Consider the following 22,255-nt stretch of genomic DNA (forward strand, 5'->3'; position numbering starts at 1 on the left):
CACTGGGTAGAGCTCCCCCGAAGTCGCCCCGCTACCCGACCATCCCGCAACCGACCCGGCGTCTGCGTGGCATGGCGAAGTCACCAATGTTGTGGGTTCAAGGTTGCCCGGAGTAATTCTACAGCGAGATGTTCTGTAGCCGCTGGTTATGACCTTGATGCTCCCCCTTCCCGCCTAACCTTTGTCTGTTTTGCACTCCCTCCCTCTTGCTGGTTTTCTTGCCAAACCTCCCTTGTCTAACCGTTATATTTGGAAAGAGACTACTGTTGACAGTCATTCCGCAATATGGAGGAACCCAACATCGGCCTCAACCTGGGCTACAATGGTGCCCACCCCTTTTCCAAAGTGAAGCTTACCGACAGGGCGTCTGTCCAGGAGCTCCTACAAACCCTCCTCGACCCTCTCGAGCCCTTCTTTTCTCCCCAGAAGGCCCGCGTCAAGTGTCCTGGCGGCACGGCCGTGCGATTCGACCAGGCCGCCTCCGAAGTCGAAGGTCTCTTGCGCCCCATCTGGGGTCTGGCCGCTCTCCTGGCCGGTGGCGGGGAGTATCGCGGCACTGAATGGTGGATTCAGGGGATCAAGTCCGGCACCGACCCTGAGAACCCCGAGTATTGGGGCTTCCCGAGGGACAATGACCAGCGCATGGTTGAGATGTGCCCTCTCGGTATGGCTAAACGCTCTCGTGCGGTCGACTCCGGCTGACCACATCATCAGGCTTCTCCCTTGCCGTTGCGCCCACGATCTGGGAAAACCTCTCGGCAAAGGAGCGTATTAACGTTGAGAATTGGCTGGGCAACTCCATCAACGAGAAGAAGTGGGCAAAACATAAACCCCTCACAGTACCGGGACCCAAACACTGACAGCGCCGCCTAGCATGCCCAATACCAACTGGCTTTGGTTCCGCGTCTTCGCGAACCTAGGCCTGAAGAAGAACGGTGGCAAGTTCTCGCAGGAACGACTCGATGCGGACATCAAACACCTCGACACGTTTTACCGGGGCGGCGGCTGGTCCAACGACGGGCCAGAGGGCATCCACCAGATGGACTATTACTCGTCCAGCTTCGCTATCCAGTTCCTCCAGCTCCTCTATGTGAAGCTGGCCGGCAACGACGAGCCTGAGCGGGCCGAGGAGTTCCGCAAGCGGGCCCAGATGGTCGCGCTCGATCTGGTGCACTACTTCGACGAGCAAGGCCGGGCCATCCCCTTTGGTCGCAGCGTCGGCTACCGCTTCGCGATGGTGTCTTTCTGGGGCGCCCTCGCCTACGCCGGTGTCGAGCTTCCGGCGCCCTTGACATGGGGTATGGTGAAGGGCATCGTGATGCGTCATCTGCGGTGGTGGCAAACGCAGCATGGCATGTGGAGCCCCAGCGGAACGTTGACGCTGGGCTATTCTTACCCCAACATGTACATGACGGAGAACTACAACAGTCCCGGAAGCCCGGTAAGCATGTCTACCAGACGAGCGCAATCCAACCCGCTAACACCACCCTCCCACAGTACTGGGCTTGCCTCGCCTTCATCTGTCTTGCGGTCCCCGAAGACCACCCCTTCTGGACCTCGGAGGAGGAGCAGGCTTGGAGCGTCATCCCCAGGATCAAGGCCCTCGAACAGCCGGGCCACATAATGAGCAACATTGGCGGTCATTGCATGCTCTTATCGTCCGGCCAGGCTTGCAGCTACCCGATGAAGGGCACCCACGCCAAGTACGGCGGGTTCGCCTACTCGAGCGCGTACGGCTACTCAGTGCCTCCTGGCCTGTTTTCCCTCGAGCAGTACGCACTGGCCTCGCAGCTGGGCCTCTCGGACGACGGCGGAGAGTACTGGAAGACCCGGCGACTCTCGCAGTACGCCGCCATCGAAACCAGAGACGGCAAGCCGGTGCTCGTATCGGTGTGGAAGCCGTTCACGGACGTCGAGATCAAGACCATCCTCGTCCCCCCCGAGGAGTCCACGCCCAACTGGCACCTCCGGATCCACCACATCCAGGCGGGCCGCGAGGTCATAACCGCGGACGGGTCGTTTGCCATTGCCAACGAGAGCTCAGCAAACGGGCGGTACCTCGACCTTTTCGACGCGGAGAAGGTCGAGGGGACATCACCCAAGATCATCGGCAACTACGACACCAACACGCCCGAGGGGCTAGCAAAGGGCAGCGAGGGTTCCTTCGCCGTGTCCAAGGGCGCTGTAGGCATCAAGGCCCTGGAGAGCTCGATCGAGCGGACGGCCAACCTCGTCAACGCCGATCCCAACTCGAACCTGGTCGAGAGCCGCACGACCATCCCGACGCTCCAGCACACGATCAAGAAGGGCGAGTCGGTCTGGTACATCACGGGCATCTACGCCAAACCGAATGGCGAGGGCGTCCCTAAGCAGAGCTACCTGGACGGCTGGGCGAGACCGCCCGCGGTTCCTTCCTGGCTCGAGGCGGAAATGAGTGCCTCTTGAGGAGTTCTTGCTGCCGGACCGGTCTGCGCCGCCGCCACGGTGGCCTTAGGGGTGACCAAGTGAGTTGAAGATTTTCCACAAATACGACAGGGAGGCCTGGCAGGCCCTCGTTGTGGTCCCCTGAGCTTTGTATCTGGGGGTAGCTCTTCATGACCGACACTAAGAGTATATGTATTTCAATTATATACAGGCTGTTTTCTAAGTTTGAGGATCAGTCTAAAATTGGTACAGAGGACAATTGGGAAGTAGATATGATGCATGTAACGTTCAAGCCAATGAGACCATGGACCATCACTAGTAGCGTCGCAAATAACCCTGATGAATGGCTATACCGAGAGATTCCCTCATGCTCCGCCGGTCTCATACTCCATCGGCAATGCCGGGCCCCAAGCCAGTTGGCATCGGTGCCGGGTCCGGTCGGCTCACGATAAGCTCGACGCTACTATGACCAACTAGCACCCATCCCCTGCATTCCGGTCAAACGTGGACAGTTCTCAGTGGTTAGAACGTCGGGTTTTCGTATGGTCCGGTGTTTGAGCATATTTTGCGCGGCTGAGGCAGTAGTGATGTGGCATTCGTAACGCAAGTCCCCTCATTTCGGTAAGCTTGAACGCACGCGATGCCATATTTGAAGCAACGCTGATTCCCCGCTAGAAACTGCCGTCAACACTAGTGTCTCTACACAGGACCATCTGACTTCGGGATCGGGTTTGTAGCTGAACTGTGGTGTGCCACGCTGCCAATACAGGTTCTATTTCATGAACAACACGGATAAAGGTAACCTTATGGCTTGGTAAGATCATGACGTTCAGCTGTGATGGCCCATCCCTCAAGATAGTTGGCCTCACGCGTGCCATTCAAGGCTAATGTCATGAAGATACATTCAATACTACTACCACCTAAATGCTCTGTACAGAAATTCAAAAGTAAAAAAGAACCGGGGAGGAGGATCTGCATGTATATCCTGCAGTGGGAGACTCGAAAACACACAACGTTCCAATCCAATGTGCGTCCCTCAACATGACGAACAACTTTGAGGGAAACATGAAATCAGCTGAAAACGACAACCTATATCTCTCGCCACAAAATAGCTGAAACGAAGAGGAAAAAATGCAAAAGTCAAGGCATCCCGCCCTCGGCATGTTCAGAATGCGCTCTCATCTCCTCTTTCTCTCTCTCTCTCTCTCTCTCTCCCTGGTTCGCTAACAGCGACTCAGCAGTAGTACCGCTTCACGATCTTCTTCTCAAAAGCAAGCCTCTTCGGGCACGGCCGGCACAGCGCTGGCCTCCCGCACCGGTCCCTGCAGATACTGATGTTTCCACGGCACCCGCAGTCCCCCGAATACCTAACGCGTTCGCAGTAGGAGCACCGACAGCAGCCGTGACCGTGGCCGTAACCGTGACCGTAACCGTGACCGTAACCGTTTCCGTGTCCATAACCGTGTCCGTACCCACGGTCGTAGCCGTGGCCGTAGCCGTACCCGGAGCCGTAGCTGATGCTGGAGCGGTCGTCGAAGTAGCCGCCGCGGTAGCCGACGGCATTGCGGCAGCGGTAGCAGACGGTCTCGGAGAAGGATGTATGCCAGTCTGTGAGAGGTGTTAGAGGCCAGCGTCGACATGGGAAGCGTGTCCCGTACAAACAAGTTGTCCAAGGGGGGGAGCAAGGCATGGAATACGGTGACTCACAACGGCGGCACTGAGTGCAAAGTTGATAACCCATCGGTCCGTATCCAGGGTTGAACCCGTATCCGGGGTTGAACCCGTCGATCAGGGCCCCGCTGGCTAGGGCGATTTGGTTCGGTCGGTCCCCAACGAAGATATCGTTCCGGCCGGGCTGGTTGATGACTTCTTTTACGACGGATGCGCGGGCTTCTTCTTCAATAACTTCACCACCTCCCGGGGACATTATTGCGAGATTTCTCTTGAGGGGGAAGAGAGAAGGTCTTTTTCTTCGTGGGGTTCGGGGGGGTCTCGAGGGGGTATTATATCCCTAGTCACCTTTGCTTGCCTTTGCCTGTTCCGGTTGCTTTAGGCAGCTTATGTGAGATACCAGTCGGCAGTGAGCGGTGATATTTGCTCAGGGGTGCTGTCGTGTAAGTCAAAGGTTGCTGTGAAGTCGTGTGATGTCTTCCCAGAGAAAGGGGGGGCGGTGTTGACCGCCGTTGTGGCCCCTTGGCTTACCTATTATATACCATCACTCAGCCCTCAGAAACGCCGACCTGTGGCAGGCCTTCAGTTATAGTCTGATTACGTCTTGCCTGAGCCCTAACCCCTTGAACCGACCTTAGGCAGACGCAGTTATCATACTTTCATCTCTTCATCTCACGTAGTGCTGCCCGGGTGACCACCCTAGCCCCCTTTCTCCGCGCATGATGTCGATACTTAAGATGCGCTGTGAGGTCACAGGTTGCATTGTAAACAAGGGGGAAGGGGACACGATGCTAGCTCCGGAGCCAAAGGGGGGGAGCAGCCAATCCCAAAATCTGACCGCATCGTTGCCAAAACCGACTAGACACGCATCTAGAGCTTTAGATCAAGAGCCGGCGTGTGGAAGAGCGACAGGGCCCAACAGTCGGCTGCCTTGACGGCTCAACAGTAGACTTGTACCGAGTACGGGTGTCCCTGACAGGAAGATGCATCCGGGGACAGAGCAGGGTCTCCGCGCCCCCTTGTCCTTCTGGCGTCACCCGTAGGATATTCCACCCCATCTTTTTTATGCCGGACGTATAAGAGTCACCGATGGGTCTTCTAGGCCTTGGAAAGCCGATGAAGGGCGAGGCTTTTCTTGAGGGTTGCATCATACACGTTGTCGCGTGTTTGTTTTCTTCCAAATAACTATTTAGAAAGACACCTAGACGCCCGCCCTTATTATCCCCAAATGCGTACCAACACGTTTTCGTTCCTAAGCTTCGTAAAGCCAAACCTTTCATCCGTTTTGTCGTGATTGTTGTGCTAGTCATGATCTCCCTGGGCCGTCCCCCTTCTTCGCTACCTCCTTGCGTGGAAGTACTACAACCTTGCGGCTGACCAGCTCTCTCAATTCTGGTGTGATGATCTTCTTCACCTGCGGCCCCTCAGGCGCCTTGCCCGTATCTTTGCGTGGGGACGCTGGTCCGGCACTGCTCTGGCCTTGCTTCGGGTCCTTGTCGGCCTGGTCGGATGATGACGATTTGGAGGGAGAGCCGGGATCTCGGAGTCGTGGCCCAGGAAAGTTACCCTTCTTATCAACTGCTTCCACCAGCCGCTGGAAACGGCGGAATAGCGCTTCGGCGCGAATCAAAGTTGAGTCAAGGTCCATTGTGTTGGAAAGTTCGTTGACTGTGCATTGTCAGCGTCTGTAGCTGTAAGCCAAAGTGCCGAGAAACATACCATATTTGAGAACCTCATCGAAATGCTGCAGGTGGGTCATGATGACGTCCCGGTGCTTCTCTAGGATTGCTAATGCGACAAACAAGTGGAAGCTGCTGCTCAAATAGTCCGTCCAGAGAATCTCCCAAAGGCGCAAGACGTCCATCCACTCGAACTCTCGCTTGTACCAGACGAGTAGCATGCGGAAGAAGAAGAAAAAGTTGGTGCTGTCCGCGGACTGCAGGTGCGCGTAAAGCTTCGGGTCCATGAACTGGACGAGGTGATCAAGGGTGAGCAGTTGTGACCGCATTCCTGACTGGTCGCGCAAGAAGTTGCGCTCCATACGGTCCATGAAGTGCTGGAAGCCCCAGAAGGCGATTGCATCGTCCTGCATAACGGCGTAGATGGGGGCCAGGAGATCGGACATGCCCTGCACGTAGCCGAGATCCTTGTTGTACTCGTTGTACGTAAGAAGCATGTCCTTCATCTGCTCCAGGTGGACATTGGTGCCAACCTCGGAAAAGGGAGATTCGGGGTCTGGATGCGGAATGTCTTCTCCAGAAAAGATAGGAACATTTCTGTCTGTTCGATGAACGTCTTTCTCTGCAACAGTATTAGCACAAAATCATCATCAAGTCGTTCGTCGGAAAACCTACCAATACGGCCACGTTGTTCACGCCACCACTCTCCCTGCTCGCCTTCACCACCAAGGTCTACAAGCCTCTCCCACCATGCCCCCTTCAACTTGACATACTCGTTCCTAAGTGACGCAATCTGAGCCTTCCGCTCCTCGGATGTGCTGTACCAGTCATGGACCCCGAGCAGAAACAACCATGCCTCCTTTCGCACTCCATCGTCTGGGTCAAGGCCGCCGTGAAAGACCCTTTCCTTGACCTCATCCACAGTGACTGAGAGTCGTCCGGTCCGCTGATCAAAGAAGGTATTCCACTCTTTCAGCGTCACTGGTTTCCTCCTGTCCTCCAATGACATGGTGCTGCTCCCGTCCAAGAGCTCGAACTCTCCGACATCGGTATCCTCGAGCTCTAGGACCTCCCTAGCCGTCCATATTCTCTGACTCCGATCCCGCTCGCTCTGCTCAGCGATTCCCATGGCCCAGCGCGCGAGATATATCCTCGCACTGTCGAATTCATCCTGAAGCGTCTGCACCTCGGGGTTGCGCAGGAGCCTCCTGACTTGCGGGGGGACATTCGGGTTTTGCATAACATCTTGCGCGGCCCGTCGTGTGAAGGTGGTCACCTTGCTGAATTTCTCCATAATGTTCCAACCCGTCTCCTTCACAAACTTCACAAAAGGATCCATCTGCGCGTCGCCACTGGGGCCGGCGCCGCCAGCGCGAGTCCCCGTTCCATCTTTCAAGCCAACCTGGGCCGTACTGGAAGTAAGCTTGCCGCTGAAGGCCTCGCTGTCCTCCTTTGACGGGTCTACCAGATAGATGTTGGGTTCCGCTCCGGATCTCTCAATAGGGACGTAGCGCCGCAACCAGCGTAAGACTTCGTCGCCGCCCCAGAACATCTCCCCTCGATCGCCGAACGGGTCAAAGTTGTCCCTGGTCCGCCTCTTCCTCTTCAGGATTGTGCTTTGACATTCATTGTCGTGGAAGAACAGTGCAGGGAAGCTGTCGCCCGCCCTCGAGTTGATAATCAAAGAGCCAAACCACCAGCCAAGACTCGGCGGTCTTACGAGAAGCGAGTAGATTGCGCTGACTGGGATGGCGAACGCATAAGTGCCGACAGAGCCGCGGTGAGATGTGACGGTCGGTGGGGGTGGTACAAGATATGATTGCTTCGGAGGCGACTCCGCTTCGCTAAGGTCGACCTTGACGTAGATGCTCTCGGATTCGCCTAGGGACGACTCGGGGAGCCATGCCAGGAGCAGATCGGAGGCGCTTGGGTTCTGCGAGTCTACTGACGAAGGGGAGGCCGGACGACCATTATGGCCTGCTTTTTGTTGGAGAAGAGCGATGTAACCGGGGATATTATCTTTCGCCGAAGGCGTGGGATGCACGTAAACCTGCGCAGTGAAGCCCCGTCAGTTCCCAAATCTAATGGGGGTGGCGACAGTAGTTTTCGCGGCTCACCTTGCTCTTGGAAAAAAGGAGTTTAACGCCCCGACCGGTATCTGTGTGTGTGATCGTGTCGTAGTCCCCTTCCTCGTCGTCGCTCAGGGCGTAAAAGCTGCCCGAGGGTGAACGAGGTCGTGCTGGCAGTGGAGCGCTCGCCGATGGCGGGGGATCCGAGTCTGAGGTCATCGTGCAGTGCCTCGGTGATGATGTAAGGCAGAGCGTAGGGGTAATGTAGGTAGGGGGAGGGCAAGGCTCCCAGGCCTGTTGTCTTTGATGAGTCTATTCAGAGAAACAAACAATATCGGATGCGGCCCGACAGAGTTTCTTGTAAAGATGCAGTTGCAGAGGGAAACACAAAAGGTTCTGGGGAGGTGGGATGTGAGCGAACTGTGGCTAGGTATCATGGGATGTCGGAGGGGGGGGGCAAGGTGCTACGCGGTCATCAACGCCTCCCGAGGGGGGCGTGGCCACCCCGCTACGAAAGCTTGCACCCTTGTATCGGAGGGGGGTCCTGTATCTGTACCATTCGTTAGGCATCCTTTGGCGCTTATTAGCGGTACAGCTACCCGGAGCTTCGAGACGAACCATGTCATCTGCAGCATGCATGCGTCGTCATTCACGCCTGCGGCTAACCATCCGGAGGCTGTTGCGCGTTCGCACGCGCAAGCAACTCGCTTCATCGCCAAAACTCGACATTCGGTCTTCGGAAACGTAGCAGACTACTGGTGGGGTTTCTGGGTTACAGTGACTTGTTGTTTATATACTATCCTGCTGAATCAGACATACTTGTTCATCAGATAATGGAAAATAAAAGCCGTGTCCGACTTGTTAACTTGCTACCTGCGCTGGAGGTGAACACAGCCCGTCATCACCTGGGTACGTATTAAGTCGCAAATGCGTGGCTATTAGGTGTTATCTCCCTATGGACCTTCCGAACGACATATATTTCGGCATCATCCGTATCCGCGTCCCTGGATGGCGAGGTATGGCCTGCAGATCCTCGCACGAGCTTGATGGTTTGCGTTTGGTCCCGCCAAGCACCTGGTCGCACATGTCCGCATCGCAAAGGTGAGCTCCCGAGCAGCTCCACGGCGTCACCGATATGCCCCTCTCCCGTCTTTCGCACACAAGTATCCATAACCCTTCTCGTGTATCACCTCATCTCATCCGAGGACCGCTCGGGAGACCTTGCCGCCGCGGCCCGTTAGGCAGCCCTGGTCGCCCACCACCGCCACCACCACCACCACTGCCATAATCATTTCCTCCATCGTACATCCCGCCAGGAGCAAATCGGTCCTCGTAATCACCACTGCCGCCGCCTCCGCCTCCTCCTCTGCCTGACGGTGGTTGGAATGGCCCTTGGCCTCCTGCCCCTGACGCTGGACTGGCTGTCCTCGCACCTCCCCAAAGTCGCTGCTTAAGTCGATCCTGTGCTGATCCGCCTGCCGAGCTGCCCGGCGGTGTGCTCGTCGTGTCTCTTCCATAAGCCGCACTTTGTTGGTAGCTACCCGCTCGCTGGCTGGGGAGAGGCCGAGCCTGCACCTCCTCTCGTCCAGAGTCGCCAGCGCGTGCAAAGGGGCTCAATCGCGTGGGCTGCTGCTCTCCACCTCGCATCGGCGGCGGGGCTCCGCGACCCTGTCGCAGGCTCATGGAATCTTGTCTAGGCTGTGCAGCCGCGTTGTTATCCCAGAGCGAACTCAACCCCGTGGTAGGGCCGGCTTGCTGTGGTTGTTGTAGACCGCCATAACGCGAACCGACTTGCTGAGCTGGCTGAGCATAGACCGGAGTTACTGGGGGCGGTGCCTTTGGGTCGGGCGGAAGCCAGCCTGGGAAGGGCCGGCCTTTCTCTGTGTAGTAACCTCTCAGGACTCTGCAGACGTGGGTGTCGTCATCCGTGTCGCCGTCGTTTTCGCTCTGCAACAATCGACTCTGCAGGTTCGAGATCTGAGAGGTGGTGTTGGTGAGGATCCTCGAGTACCAAGATGACATTGTGCTTTGCTCCTTGTCGCGAGGATCCTGCGGGGCAGAGGTGGTCTCCGACGGTGTCTGTCGAACGGGTTGGGTTGGGGCAAAGAGCTCTGCTCCGGTCGGGCGCGAAAGCTTCTAGTCGGGAGTTCGTGGGATAAAGTCGGCCGCTTGCTGGCAGGTGGGTTTTTTCTTTCTTTTCTTTTTGTAGTAATAGGACGGAAAAGGAGTAGATTGAACCCAAGAATCGATTCCGTCGGGCTGCTTTAATTCTGGAGGGTTATTTGGAGTGGTCCGTTTCACATAAGACGGTCTTGGATAATGAGAATGAAAGCGGCCTGGGTCCGACACTTGTGGCCCAGCGGAACAATGCATGGCGGTGGGGGGGGGGGGGGGGGGGTGGGCCTACCCGCATTGTTCTAAAAGGACTTGCACTAATAGAGGTGCCACGGCTTCTTCACCGACGCCCCCCGGCCCTAGCAACTTTTCGGTGTGAGCATGGATCATGGCCGCTTCGGGAAGCGCAAACCTTGCCTTTCAACCTCCGGTTGTAGATGACCACCAGAGACACCATGTGTTCTGGGTGGGGATGGAGTTGGTTTTCCATGGTCCCGGAACAGATATCACCAACGAATCATTAGGCGCCCGCAAAAGTATATAGACACATGAAAATGAAATTCGCATGCAAACAGTATTTCGGCAACATTGAAAGCTTTTGATAGTATATCACAACATGCAGTGGTATGCGCGATGCCCCCAAGTTTCGATTTTCCGTTCCGTAGCCAGCCGTGAAGGTACCCGCGCCAGACGCCTGTAGGAATTCATCCGAGCCTTTCTATTACCAGGTCAACTCCTCCGCGATCTTGGGCCGCTCCTCGGTCTGCTTCTGCTTGAGCCTCTTCTGGTTCATCTTGACCGCGCGGCCGCGCTTCCGCTTGTCGCCAGCCTTGCGGGCAGCCTCCTCATCGCTGTCCTCGGAATCTTCCTCCTCGTCATCGTCCTCGGCCTCGTCATCGTCGCTCTCGAGCCAGTCTTCAATGTCTTCGAGCTCCTCGTCGCTCTCCTCGATGTCGGACACGTACTCGACCTCCTTCTCCAGGTCGTCCTCGTCTTCTTCCTCCTCCTCGCCCTCCTCTTCCGAATCGATGCCCGTGTCCATGTCCTTGTCGCGCTTGCCCTCGCCCTCCTTCTCCATGGAGTTGAGAACCTTTCTCCAGATCGACTCGCTGACGTTGAGGGGTTGGTCGCCGTAGGCGCCGGAACGTAATCTCTCAACAAGCTCACGCTCAATGGTGCGCTCCAACTTCGCTGCAGCCTCTGCCTTACGCTCTCTGGCCTCCTCACGGCGCCGGATCTTAGGCGCCATCTTCGGTACCAGCTTTTCGCCCATGCGCTCCTCCTCGGCGGCGATCTTTCGCATGCGAATGTTGACTTGCGTCAGACGGGTGAGACGCTGCTTGCACTTGTGGATGAGGAACTTGGGCCAGTAGATGAGCTTCTCGTCCAACATCTCCAGAGCCTTGGCATAGTTGTTCGGCAGCTTGATGCGCTCCCATAGCTTCGAGGGCATGTGTGCGCGCTCAACCGTCTTCATGTAGAGGTACAGCGTGTCCTTGTTCGGGGCTCGTCGAACGGTGGCATAGCGGGAGTTTGCCAGCGGGCACGACTGTCGATTGCAGAGACCCGTGACATTGTTTTCGTTTCTGCAAAACGTCTGCTTCTTGGTTGTGGAGAGTTTGAAGCTGCAGAACTGCTGGTTGATAATTTGCCTGATCATGTTAGCACTGACGCTGATTTGAGTGGCGGAAGGACAATTTCTCACCAGATAATCTCGTCGGATGCCATTGTGACGGTAATGGCGAAATTTGGGACGAGATGTAAGTTGTAAAAAGGCCCTGCCGCAATCGAGTACTATGAGCTCGAGAGGAAAATGTGAGGCGGCGGGGCGCTGGTTTTCCTTTCTAGCAGTCCAAAATCTTTTTTTTTCTTCCTTCATAGGCTGCAGGGGTCTTATCGCGATAAGATCGGGTGCAAAGCGGTCCGACTGGCCAATAGCATGCCATGGATTCCAAACTGGATCACGACTTTCTCATCCCCTTCACTAACCTCTTTACATTTCAACCCAGTCATCGCCACTCATGTAAAACCCATCATTACTATGGGCACTGTAGCTTTGCAAGTTTCATCTGGAGCCTTCTCTTCTTGTTTTGTCATCTGTCTTACTAGTCCATGCCTGCCCTTGTTCGGTTGATGAGGAGCCTCGGCCGAAACGTCTCCTTACAAGCTGCAAGATGTGTTAGTGGTCGAAGTCGCTATCTTGTCAGAACGGGGCCGCTGTCGTGGGGATCGACCACTGCATACCACTTACACCAACAGCATCCAACGCATCTGGATGGCCTACGGACTCAGTCAAGATACATCGCATCCACCCCTGAAGTTGTTTTTGAAGAAGACAGCATATATGCATTGTCAACAGCACAAGGCCGGGCCGGAATTGCGGTGATACGCGTATCCGGCCCTGGGTGTGCAGATGTAAGCAATTAACTACTAATAATAACAAAGTCAAAACAACTAAAACAAGCCCAGGTTTACAAAGGGCTTTGTCCGAATAAACCACTCCCCAAACCTCGCTATGCGGCTGTCCGGACACTCGTGGACGCCCAGGCCGGTGACGACGGCCCAATCCTAGACTCAAATGCCCTGGTCCTCTACTTCCCCGGCTCTAGAACGGTTACCGGAGAAGACGTCCTGGAACTGCACGTTCACGGCGGCCCCGCAACTGTCAAGGCGGTCCTCGCAGCGATCCCGAAGTGTCCGTCCGACAGCCTGATTCGGTACGCCGAGCCCGGCGAGTTCACCAAGCGCGCCTTCCTCAACGACAGGCTTGACCTGGCCCAGGTCGAGTCCCTCGGCGACACGCTCTCCGCCGACACGGAGCAACAGCGCCGCGCCGCGGTGCGAGGTAGCTCGGGCGTGCTAGGGCGCACCTACGAGAGCTGGCGCGAACAGCTCCTGCTCGCCCGGGGTGAGATCGAGGCCCTCATCGACTTTGCCGAGGATCAGCACTTTGACGAGTCGCCTTCGGAACTGATGAGAAACGTCTCGGCGCTCGTAGCCAATATGCGGCACAGCATTCGAGTGCATGAGGCTGCCAGTCAGCGTAGCGAGCTGCTGCGGAACGGCATACGGATCGCCCTTCTCGGCCCGCCCAACGTCGGCAAGAGCTCGCTGATGAATTTGATCGTCGGGCGCGAGGCTTCGATTGTGTCGATGGAGGCGGGCACCACGCGGGACATCGTCGAGGTAAGCCTCGATATCCGGGGGTACCTCTGCTCCTTTGCAGATACGGCTGGCATCCGGACCAAGTCCTCCGTGAGCCTGGGCGGTGACCTCTCTGAGCCTGCGCTGGGGATCGTCGAGGAGGAGGGCATCCGCCGAGCGAAACAGAAGGCGTCGGAATCGGACATCATCATCGTTCTAGCGGCGGTGGAGCCGGGGCGCGACGGGGGTTTCCGGATCAACTACGACGCGGAGACGTTGAGGCTCGCGTTGGAGGCTCAGTCATGCCTCGTCGTCGTGAATAAGCGAGACGCCGTTGATGGGTCTACCTTCTCCGACCTCCTTGGCCGATTCAGGGGCGAAGTAGCTGACCACGCCCCGGGTATGGCTCGGGCGGAAATCATTACAATATCTTGCCGCGAGGCGCAGGCCAAGGCCACAAGTCAAAAGGATCCGGGTGCCATCCACAGGCTCATCGACCAGCTGGTTGAGTCATTCGCGGGCATGACGTCTCTGCCCACAGATCAACAAGATCTGCTGGGTGTCACGGCAAGACAGGCACAGCTGCTTGAGCAGTGCCGCGGCTTCTTGGGCGACTTCATGGCCGTGGCGCACCCCGAGGAAGAAGGCGAGGAGCCGGATATCGTCCTCGCGGCGGAACACCTCCGGTACGCGGCAGACTGTCTCGCCAAGATCACCGGCCGCGTCGAGTCGGGCGACGTCGAAGAGGTCCTTGGTGTAATCTTCGAAAAGTAGGTGCAACGACTTTCACTCTCACTGTTTCATCGGCATACTGACACACTTGGCTACAGGTTTTGTGTAGGAAAATAGTAATTAGACAACCATTGGGGCTTGGACGGCGAAGTCGTCACTTTTCTAATGAAATCTAATATCCAGGGGAGTTTGAGAGGGAAAGGAGGAGGATGTGAGATGACAAGGCCACCAGCGAAAAAGCAATTCTACTCTATACCCATGCCTCCTATGCAATTCCAATCATTCAAAGAAACGAGGGATCCACCGCGATGCTACCATGCCAGCATGCGTATCCTGAACTCCGGCCCAATGCATGAGGAAGGAAACGAAAAGAGAAGCCGCCGCCAGTACTATTGTCTCCTGGCTTCCGCGTCTCCCGGGGGGGGGGGGGTTGCGCGGTGGCGACACGGTGTGATAAAACTCCGGTCTAATGCTGGTTGAATGGGAGGCGCGCATGTTGCGATGCGGCCAGCTAGTCAAGGCGCCGGTCAAGGCGCCGTTTGCTCTTCCGAGGGCCGTTGTCAAGAAAACGAGCCATCCTCGGCGGTGTGGAAAGTCAGAGAGGGCGTCGGCCCGGGGAGGAGAGACGCTTATTTGTCCTCCTCGTCGTCACCATCCTTGTTGTAGCCGGAGCGTCCCTTGTTCTGGGTCTCATCGTCGTCGTTGCCGTCTTTGTTGTAGCCGGAACGGCCACTGTCCTTCTCCTCGTCGTCACCGTCCTTGTTGTAGCCGGAGCGTCCGTAGACGGCGGTGGTAGGGGTGAAGATGAGCGTGAAGGCGGCCATTGTGAAGTGATGAGGAGGTGTTAAGTTGGCTGCGGTGGTAGTGATGATGTTGAGAGGATAAGTATGAGTGAAAAGGATGTAGATGTGAGAGTTGTATGCTTGGCTTGTCTGGTCTGTGAGTGTGGTGATGATGATATTTCTTGTTTCAAAGGGGGATATATCAAGTGTTTATATAGGCGTCGAGGCATCTATCCCCCCCTTCGTCGAACGTGGGCGTTGAGGCTCATCGCGTTGACTCGGAGTAAGAGCCAACCCTACCTTACAGAACAGACAACCATGATGACACAGTCTGAGCACCCCAGCCTCCGCGGAGGACCGGCGAGGGTACTTCGACAGGATGGCTTATGGGAAATGAGACTTGTGATGGTCGTTCCGGGATGGCCCCCACGGAGCTCTAGGCAGCCCTTTTCCCCCCATATGTGAAAGGCGATGACACGGGTAAGACGACAGGGAGGGTGTGGAGATGTGAAGAACAAGCTTTAGCGTTCTTGCCACTGCGAGTATGACACCGCTCGTTCCTCGACTCGTAAACCTGTATGGCTGTGTTACTGTTATCGATGCGCAGTCCACACGACATGTTACGGCAGACCGGAAACCTGGGCGACGAGATGGTGGGATGGGAGACGACGACGACAAGGGTAGGTGAGCAAGAGCCATGAACCGGGTTGCCGCAGACCAGGGCCATGGGCAGAGAGACGCGTGTGAGAGCAGTTCTCTGGGACACCAGAATAGGTAGGCTGTCACATCCCTGTTGTGTGTCTTTGACTTATTCATTTCCGTTTCTGGCTGTAAAGGGCCAAGGGCGTGGCTTGGGGCCCCGAGTCCCCGGGCGAGAGGACAGGGACAGAAACCAGAGCGACGGGATCTGGTTACACGGATTGGCGCAGGATCGTTGGTGGAAGCGCTCGGGGGGGGCAAGAGAAGATGGTGCGCAAGGGCAAGAGGACGAATGAGGAAGCGATGGACAGGGAAGAGGTTGTACGTATAGGGCTGAGTGCTGGGAACCACTCGTGCCGAGTAAGCACCAGCCTGGCCTGCCTGAAGATACGTCTCAGTTCAGGCCGGAAGAGGTGAACGAGGCAGGGCGTTTCGTAGGCTAGCAGACACAGGCTATGTGTTTCTGTCAGCATTCAAGGCTGTGCAAATGTCGCTTTGCAAGAACCTCCGACCATCAAGTTCGTGTCGGGTGGGGGACGGTGAAGTTCGCGTGGGAGGGATGTGGAACCTGACATAAGGACAGCCAATGCACATCGACTAGAGAGTTGACCGGTGTGGCAGGGGGGGGGGGGGCATTTGCCCGCCTTCGCTAGCTTCAAGGTCACCCGCGTGATGTTGATTCGTCGGATGGGATAGAAGACAGGAATGTCCTCGGTGTCGCCAGTATCTAGACGCATTGTTCTGAATGTTTTCGGAGCATTCGGCGCTTGTGTCCTATGCCGGGCGAGGAACGGAAGGTCCGCTAATCACGGTTGGTCCCGTCATTGGTAATACGCCGGCTTTCAATTCTGCTACTTTGATCGACGCTGCGAGTGAGCGACATGAAGAGTCATATGCGACGGTGACAGACCCATATTAGCCCCGTCCTATGTCCGCCTCGCGAGCAATGTGATCAGAAGCTCCGGAAACGGTCGGAGGACAGGCGAGAAACGTCACGCACCAGAGGGAGCATGGAGATGCCGAAAGTCCGCTCTACAATCATTGGTCTTGGGTGGAGGGGGAGGGGGGCAGCATGAAGCCGCTAAGGGGACGGGAATAGATGGTGCCTGACCGCTTCTGGAGGATGACCTAAGATTTCGTGGCCTCGCTTGACAAGGCACCCGGTTTTGTGGTAGTCATCCTGTCTGTTTCGCAAGACAGAAGAAGCCTGTCTGCTTGGCCAACTCTGCCCAAGTTGGCTTAGGGCGCTTCAGGGTTCGGGCAAGACCGAAGCCTGAGATCATTGGTTTCCCGATATCAAAAGTTCTACAAAGGGGCAACGCTAGGGCGAGGTGACATAATGTCGCTACTGCAGATGAGACGCGTTTCGGGCAACGTTTGTGTGTTCTTGGTTGCATGCCAACAATCCTCTGACAGCCGAGAAATAATAGAAGCCGAGGTGAGTCAGCGGGTGCAGCACAAGAGTTCCAGCAGTCCTGTCGCCATGCCAGGCTGATCGAGAGGCAGACAGACCTCGCTGCAGGCATGTGGCACGAGGCGTCATCGGGGAGGCTATTGGGAAAAGTATGCGAATGGAAACAGGCCTCGATTATCCGTACCTGATGATGAGATGTCGTCGGTAGAAGTGCAATACTTTGACGGAAGGAGATCCGAGTTGGTTGGGGTCCATACACTCGCTGACTAACGTCGAAGCAGTTGCTGAAGGTGTAGGTAGGAAACTACCTGTAGGTATCTGTACCTAGGTAGTCGTGCACAAAACCTAAGTGGCACAGTCACCGAAAGGTGGGTCAATGTGTGTGTGTATGATTGAAGTTGTCTTGTGCTGTAGCTGGTCTGTTGGGGCCATCTTGGTCCCTGTACGGAGGTGCGCGTCAAAAGTCATGATCCATAGTGCTAAGACCACCCCCTGTTAATTAACAGGGGTAATTATAAGGGTGCCCTCTATAGTGAATTACAGCTACTATTTTATATTACGGCTAAGTGAGTTATTTAGTTGCTATTAATAATTACTAGTTACTACTAATAGGATTTATTTACTGTATTTAACCTCTAAGTAATACTTACTAGTATGCTGGCCTTCCTTATACTTATTACTACTATTAAGGGTAATAATAGCCTTAATATAGGCTAGTATTTATTCTATTTATGCCTAGATTTTCTCTTGTAGTAATGCCTACTAGTACTCTTGCTACGCTTATTTAGCTATAGCTTAGTTAGTTAGGGTGCCTTTTCTTATTATAAATCGCTTTATTTACAGCTAATAAGGCTTAATAGGGTTAAGATTAGGGCTATTACTACACTAGATAAGCTTCTAGATATTATAAGTAGTATATATATAGTAGATATAGTAGTAATTATAAGAAGGTGCTTTATCCTCTTAAATAATAGTGCTAGGTAGGCACTTATTAGTAATAAATAAAAAAAGCTTAGGTAGGAGAATCTCCTTATAGTAATAGTACTAGTTAATTCCTCTGTTACCCTTATAGACTAACTTACTAGTATAGGTGTTCTAGTAAAAAGTTAGTTTGTAGCTAGGGAGCTGTTAGAGCTATAGCTAGGCTATCTTTTTCTCTAGTTCCTATTTAAGGCGCTTAACTAGCTTTAGATCTTTATTTAACTTCTTAACCTTAGTAGTAGCTTCTTACTATATTATAGCTAACTTAGGTAACTAGTAGTAGGAAAGGCTTTTTTTATTATATATAAAGTAACCTTAAAATATAAACTTAAAGTAACCTTTTTATTAAGTATAAATATATAACTTTATATAGGTAGCCCGTACATTGTATGTCAACATTTAGGAGGAGGACGCCGTGGCCCCGTTCGAGAAAATTTATCTTTTCGTCCATGGCAATGCTCTAAATACATCTCCATAGGGGCCCCTTATATACTTATTACTATAAATAGTAGCTACTATAGTAATAGCCTAAGACTACTAATATTTTATTAGACTAAATAACCTTTTTTTAATCTTTAAGTAACTAGTAGTAATATACTAGACACTAAGAAAGCCTCTCTTGCTTTATTTAAGCTATTAAGCTAGGCTTCCTTATTAGTTTAGACTTTTTAAACCTATATTACTAGAGGATTTAGTAGACTATTAAGGCTAAAATATTTATATTAAGCTCTTTTTATAGCTTACTAGCTATATTAGTATATATCTTTTCCCTACTATATTAGTTATAGTAAACCTTTTTAATAATAAGCTTTTCTACTATAGGTGTTACCTTCTTTAGCTAGCTAGCTTAAGGGGTATCTTTAACGTATTTAGGAAGGATAAAGAAAGTAGGAGCAGAGGGGTTAAAGCTATGCTTTTTTATACGTATAAGAATCTTATTAACTATAACTTTAGGTATATTAAGAGCCTTTATAACCTTATTAGCTAATTTACTACTAATATAGCTTTAAAGGGTAAGAATTAATACCTATAAGTAGGGGTTAATATAGGCTATAATAGTAGTATAAAGTAGTTATAATAGATAGTTATAATAGTTATTATTATAATAGTTATTATAATAGTTATTATAGTGAAATTACTTTTATAAGGGCCCTAAGAAAGCAGATAAATCCTATTACTCTAATTAGCTAGAAATATATAAAGTAGGTTAGGTAGTTAGGGGGTAGTCTTAGCACTATAGATTATAACTTTTAACGTGTACCTCTATAGTATGTTATTAAATTATAGGGATTTTAATAGTTAATTAATTAATTATGTTATATGTTATATAACTATAGTAAAATCCTATAGGAATAGGGAAAACCCCCTATTTCTTAGTTAGGAAATCTTAGGCTAATTATAGTAATATTATTAGTAAAGTTACCCCTAAAAGTAAGGCTAATTTACTGCCTATTCCCTAGTAATCTGTTATAAGGTAACTATATATTTACTAGCTAATTTATATATAATTTTATTATATTTAATATACCTTCTTAATATTAGTAAAGTAATTAATTACTATAATACTTATACTAAACATGCTTTATTTATAGCCTATTTATTTATTAATTATTTTTTAATATCTTATATAGTTTTTTTTATCTAGTAGTAAAGCTTTACTTTATTATTAGCTAATTTTTATTATTAATTTACTTTAAGGTATATATATTAGTTACTAATATTTAATTAAGAAATAAATATAGTAAATTATAGTATACTAAGTACTTTTATTAATCTATTAGTTATTAATTTAGCTAACTTCTTATATTTAATAGTAATTTAATTTATTACTACTTCTTAGTATAACTAGTAGTTATAAATATTTATATATTATAGCCTTATTTATAGTTAAATAAGCTTTTTAGTAATAAGCCTAATAGTCTAAGTATTATTATAGCTAATATAAATAGTTAGTAGCTATTTAGTAGCTACTTACTTATTAAGTAATAATTTAGTTTTTAGTTAAGTTAATAGTTAAATACTTAGTATAGTAATTAATTATAAGGATACTACTAATAGGTTAGTAATATAGCGCCTTATAAGGTTATATATAGTGTAGTCTTAGTATAAAGTACTATAATAATTATAAGAGAATTAGGTGGTGTACTAATTTGCCTAATAGACTAAAAGATCTACTAGTTCTAGCACTTTATGCTAGGACTACACTATATATAACCTTATAAGGCGCTATATTACTAATCTATTAGTAATATTCTTATATTAATTTACTAGTAAAAAGTACCTTCTTTATAGTAAATAATAATACTAATAATTTAGCCTTAGTAGTTAATATTATTATAATATCTTATTTATTAGCTTACTAAAAGATAAGCCTTTTAAATAGCTTTAGTATATATACTTATAAGCTATAATAGTCTAGTAAGTTATTAGTAAATAAGATATTTAAGGTAACCTTTAATGTATTATTTTTACTACTTAGTATTACTTTATATTTAAAGTAACGATACTATATTTAATAAAGATATCTAAGTATATAATTTATAGCCTTTAGTAATTTAGATTTAGATTATAATTAAAGTAAGTAAGCTAGCTAGTTATAAAGATAATTATTAGTTTTACTAGGTTAGTAATATAGTTAACTATATATATTAATAGGTAAGTAATAAATAATAAGGGTTAACTATTAATTCCTATTATATATAAAGAGAGAAAAAGTAACTATTATAGCTAGCTAGATAGGCAGCTATTAAATACTATAATCTATAGTAAGTAGGCCTAGCTAGTTACTCTAATTAATATCTATAATAAATATATTATAACACTAGTAACTTTTTCTTTATACTAGAAATTCCCCTTATTTCTCTTATTACCTATCCCCTATCTATATTGTTATAAGGGGGCCTATGTACTAGGAGGTCACGTGACCTCCTAGGCCTCTTACCTTATTATTAGCCTCTGCCTATAGCCTTAAGAGGAGGATTTCTATTAAATAGTAAGGATTATAATAGTTAATTAATTAATTCTCTTATATGTTATATAACTATAGTAAAATCCTATAGAAACAGAGAAAAACCCTTATTTCTTAGTTAAGAAATTCCTAGCTAATCCTAATAATATTATTAGTAAAGTTACCCCTAAAAGTAACGCTAATTTACTACTTATTCCTTAATAATTTACTATAAAGTAACTATATATTTACTAGCTAATTTATATATATATAAAAGGATTTATAATAGCAGTTATAGGTCTTAGTAATTAGTTACTAAGGCTTTAGTAACCCTACCCTACTATACAGTTATTACAGCAGAGGCCTAATAAGATAAGGGGCTCTATAAGCTTAAGTCTTATAATACACTAATACCTATTATTAAGCCCTACCTAGTTAAGTGTCTATAGCTAAATATCTTATAATTCTTAAGCTTCTATCTCTCTTAAGAAACTAGTATAGGTAAGATAGATTAGAATAATACTAGATAGACTAATCCTTTACTAATATATTACTAATATATAGCTAGTATAAATAAGCTATAGCTATTTAGAATTAAGTACTTAATAGGCCTAACTATAGCTATTAATTAAAGTATACTACTAGAATAGTCTATATAATAATCTAATAAAAAAATAATATAAGGAAAAACACTATTAAGAGGGTTTAATATACTAGATTCCTATATAGCTACTAGTAAGGCTAATAAGGCTAATAAGGCTTTTATTACTAAGTAGTTATATAGTAAGTAAAGTGTAAGTATATACTAAAGTACTAGTATAACTATACTAAGTAACACAGCCTTCCTAGTAGCTATTATAGTTCTAACAGGATAAAGCTAGGCTATAGTAGTATTATAAAGTAATATAGTGTAAAAGTAAAGCGTAATAGTAAAGTAGTAAAGTAAGATAAATAAAAAATAAAAAGCTAAATAAATAATATAAGATAAAATAAGTAATAAATAGAAAGTATATTTATAGTTATCCTTTCTTTTATAAAAGGTTACCTTACTAAAGGGATATATACTTAAGATATATATAACGTATTATATATATATTAAGTATCTAGTCTTTACTATTTATTTATCTCCTAACTATAGGCACTTACTACTTTATCTTATAATAAGTGCCCCCCCTTAAAAAGACCTTATCTTCTTTTACTAAATACTTTAAAAGCTAATTAAGAAAGTAATAGCTACTATTTCTTATCTCTTTTATATTATAGCCCTATATCTTAAGGTTATTTATCTATATTTTAACCTTACTATTTACTTATTATTATTATTACTTAGGTTAATAGCCCTAGCCTAGCGCTTTTTTCCTTATAGGCCTATAAGGCTACTAAGTTTCTTTACTAAGTAAGGTTACTTATTACTTCTACTACTTAAGCTTATATTACTAATAACACTTTAGGTAGTAGTATATATCTCTTACTAAAGGTAAAGTGTCTTTATAAGTAAGGTAACTTAATCTTATAACTATTTAAAATCCTTAGCCTTAAACTTATTAAGAGCGTTAAGATTATTTACCTTATAGTTAAGGTTTTTAACTTTATTTTTA

At 49.2% G+C, this 22,255-nt stretch overlaps 7 protein-coding genes across 7 annotated transcripts; 2 read left to right on the top strand and 5 right to left on the bottom strand.

Moving 5' to 3' along the window:
- Window positions 1-285: 285 nt before the first annotated feature.
- GLRG_05046 (uncharacterized protein) lies at window positions 286-2,445 on the top strand (the record flags this gene model as incomplete). The annotated part of the gene is made up of 4 exons (XM_008095731.1): window positions 286-664; window positions 715-814; window positions 874-1,441; window positions 1,498-2,445. 4 exons carry the CDS (start codon window positions 286-288, stop codon window positions 2,443-2,445), a joined length of 1,995 nt encoding a protein of 664 aa, XP_008093922.1.
- Window positions 2,446-3,658: 1,213 nt separating this feature from the next.
- On the bottom strand, window positions 3,659-4,351 carry GLRG_05047 (uncharacterized protein; the record flags this gene model as incomplete). The annotated part of the gene is made up of 2 exons (XM_008095732.1): window positions 3,659-4,032; window positions 4,132-4,351. The coding sequence occupies 2 exons, from the start codon at window positions 4,349-4,351 to the stop codon at window positions 3,659-3,661; spliced, it is 594 nt and encodes a 197-aa protein (XP_008093923.1).
- Window positions 4,352-5,401: 1,050 nt separating this feature from the next.
- Window positions 5,402-8,062, bottom strand: GLRG_05048 (GTPase-activating protein GYP7; the record flags this gene model as incomplete). Its single annotated transcript, XM_008095733.1, has 4 exons — window positions 5,402-5,763; window positions 5,815-6,396; window positions 6,450-7,824; window positions 7,892-8,062. 4 exons carry the CDS (start codon window positions 8,060-8,062, stop codon window positions 5,402-5,404), a joined length of 2,490 nt encoding a protein of 829 aa, XP_008093924.1.
- Window positions 8,063-9,034: 972 nt separating this feature from the next.
- Window positions 9,035-9,865, bottom strand: GLRG_05049 (uncharacterized protein; the record flags this gene model as incomplete). Its single annotated transcript, XM_008095734.1, has 1 exon — window positions 9,035-9,865. The coding sequence occupies one exon, from the start codon at window positions 9,863-9,865 to the stop codon at window positions 9,035-9,037; it is 831 nt and encodes a 276-aa protein (XP_008093925.1).
- Window positions 9,866-10,679: 814 nt separating this feature from the next.
- On the bottom strand, window positions 10,680-11,686 carry GLRG_05050 (uncharacterized protein; the record flags this gene model as incomplete). Its single annotated transcript, XM_008095735.1, has 2 exons — window positions 10,680-11,610; window positions 11,664-11,686. The coding sequence occupies 2 exons, from the start codon at window positions 11,684-11,686 to the stop codon at window positions 10,680-10,682; spliced, it is 954 nt and encodes a 317-aa protein (XP_008093926.1).
- A 616-nt stretch (window positions 11,687-12,302) lies between these two features.
- Window positions 12,303-13,876, top strand: GLRG_05051 (GTP-binding protein TrmE; the record flags this gene model as incomplete). The annotated part of the gene is made up of 2 exons (XM_008095736.1): window positions 12,303-12,309; window positions 12,423-13,876. 2 exons carry the CDS (start codon window positions 12,303-12,305, stop codon window positions 13,874-13,876), a joined length of 1,461 nt encoding a protein of 486 aa, XP_008093927.1.
- Window positions 13,877-14,463: 587 nt separating this feature from the next.
- On the bottom strand, window positions 14,464-14,658 carry GLRG_05052 (uncharacterized protein; the record flags this gene model as incomplete). Its single annotated transcript, XM_008095737.1, has 1 exon — window positions 14,464-14,658. The coding sequence occupies one exon, from the start codon at window positions 14,656-14,658 to the stop codon at window positions 14,464-14,466; it is 195 nt and encodes a 64-aa protein (XP_008093928.1).
- Window positions 14,659-22,255: the final 7,597 nt, after the last annotated feature.

The sequence above is a fragment of the Colletotrichum graminicola genome, assembly GCF_000149035.1.
Source record: "Colletotrichum graminicola M1.001 genomic scaffold supercont1.16, whole genome shotgun sequence".
In the NCBI taxonomy this organism is placed as follows: Eukaryota; Fungi; Ascomycota; class Sordariomycetes; order Glomerellales; family Glomerellaceae; genus Colletotrichum; species Colletotrichum graminicola.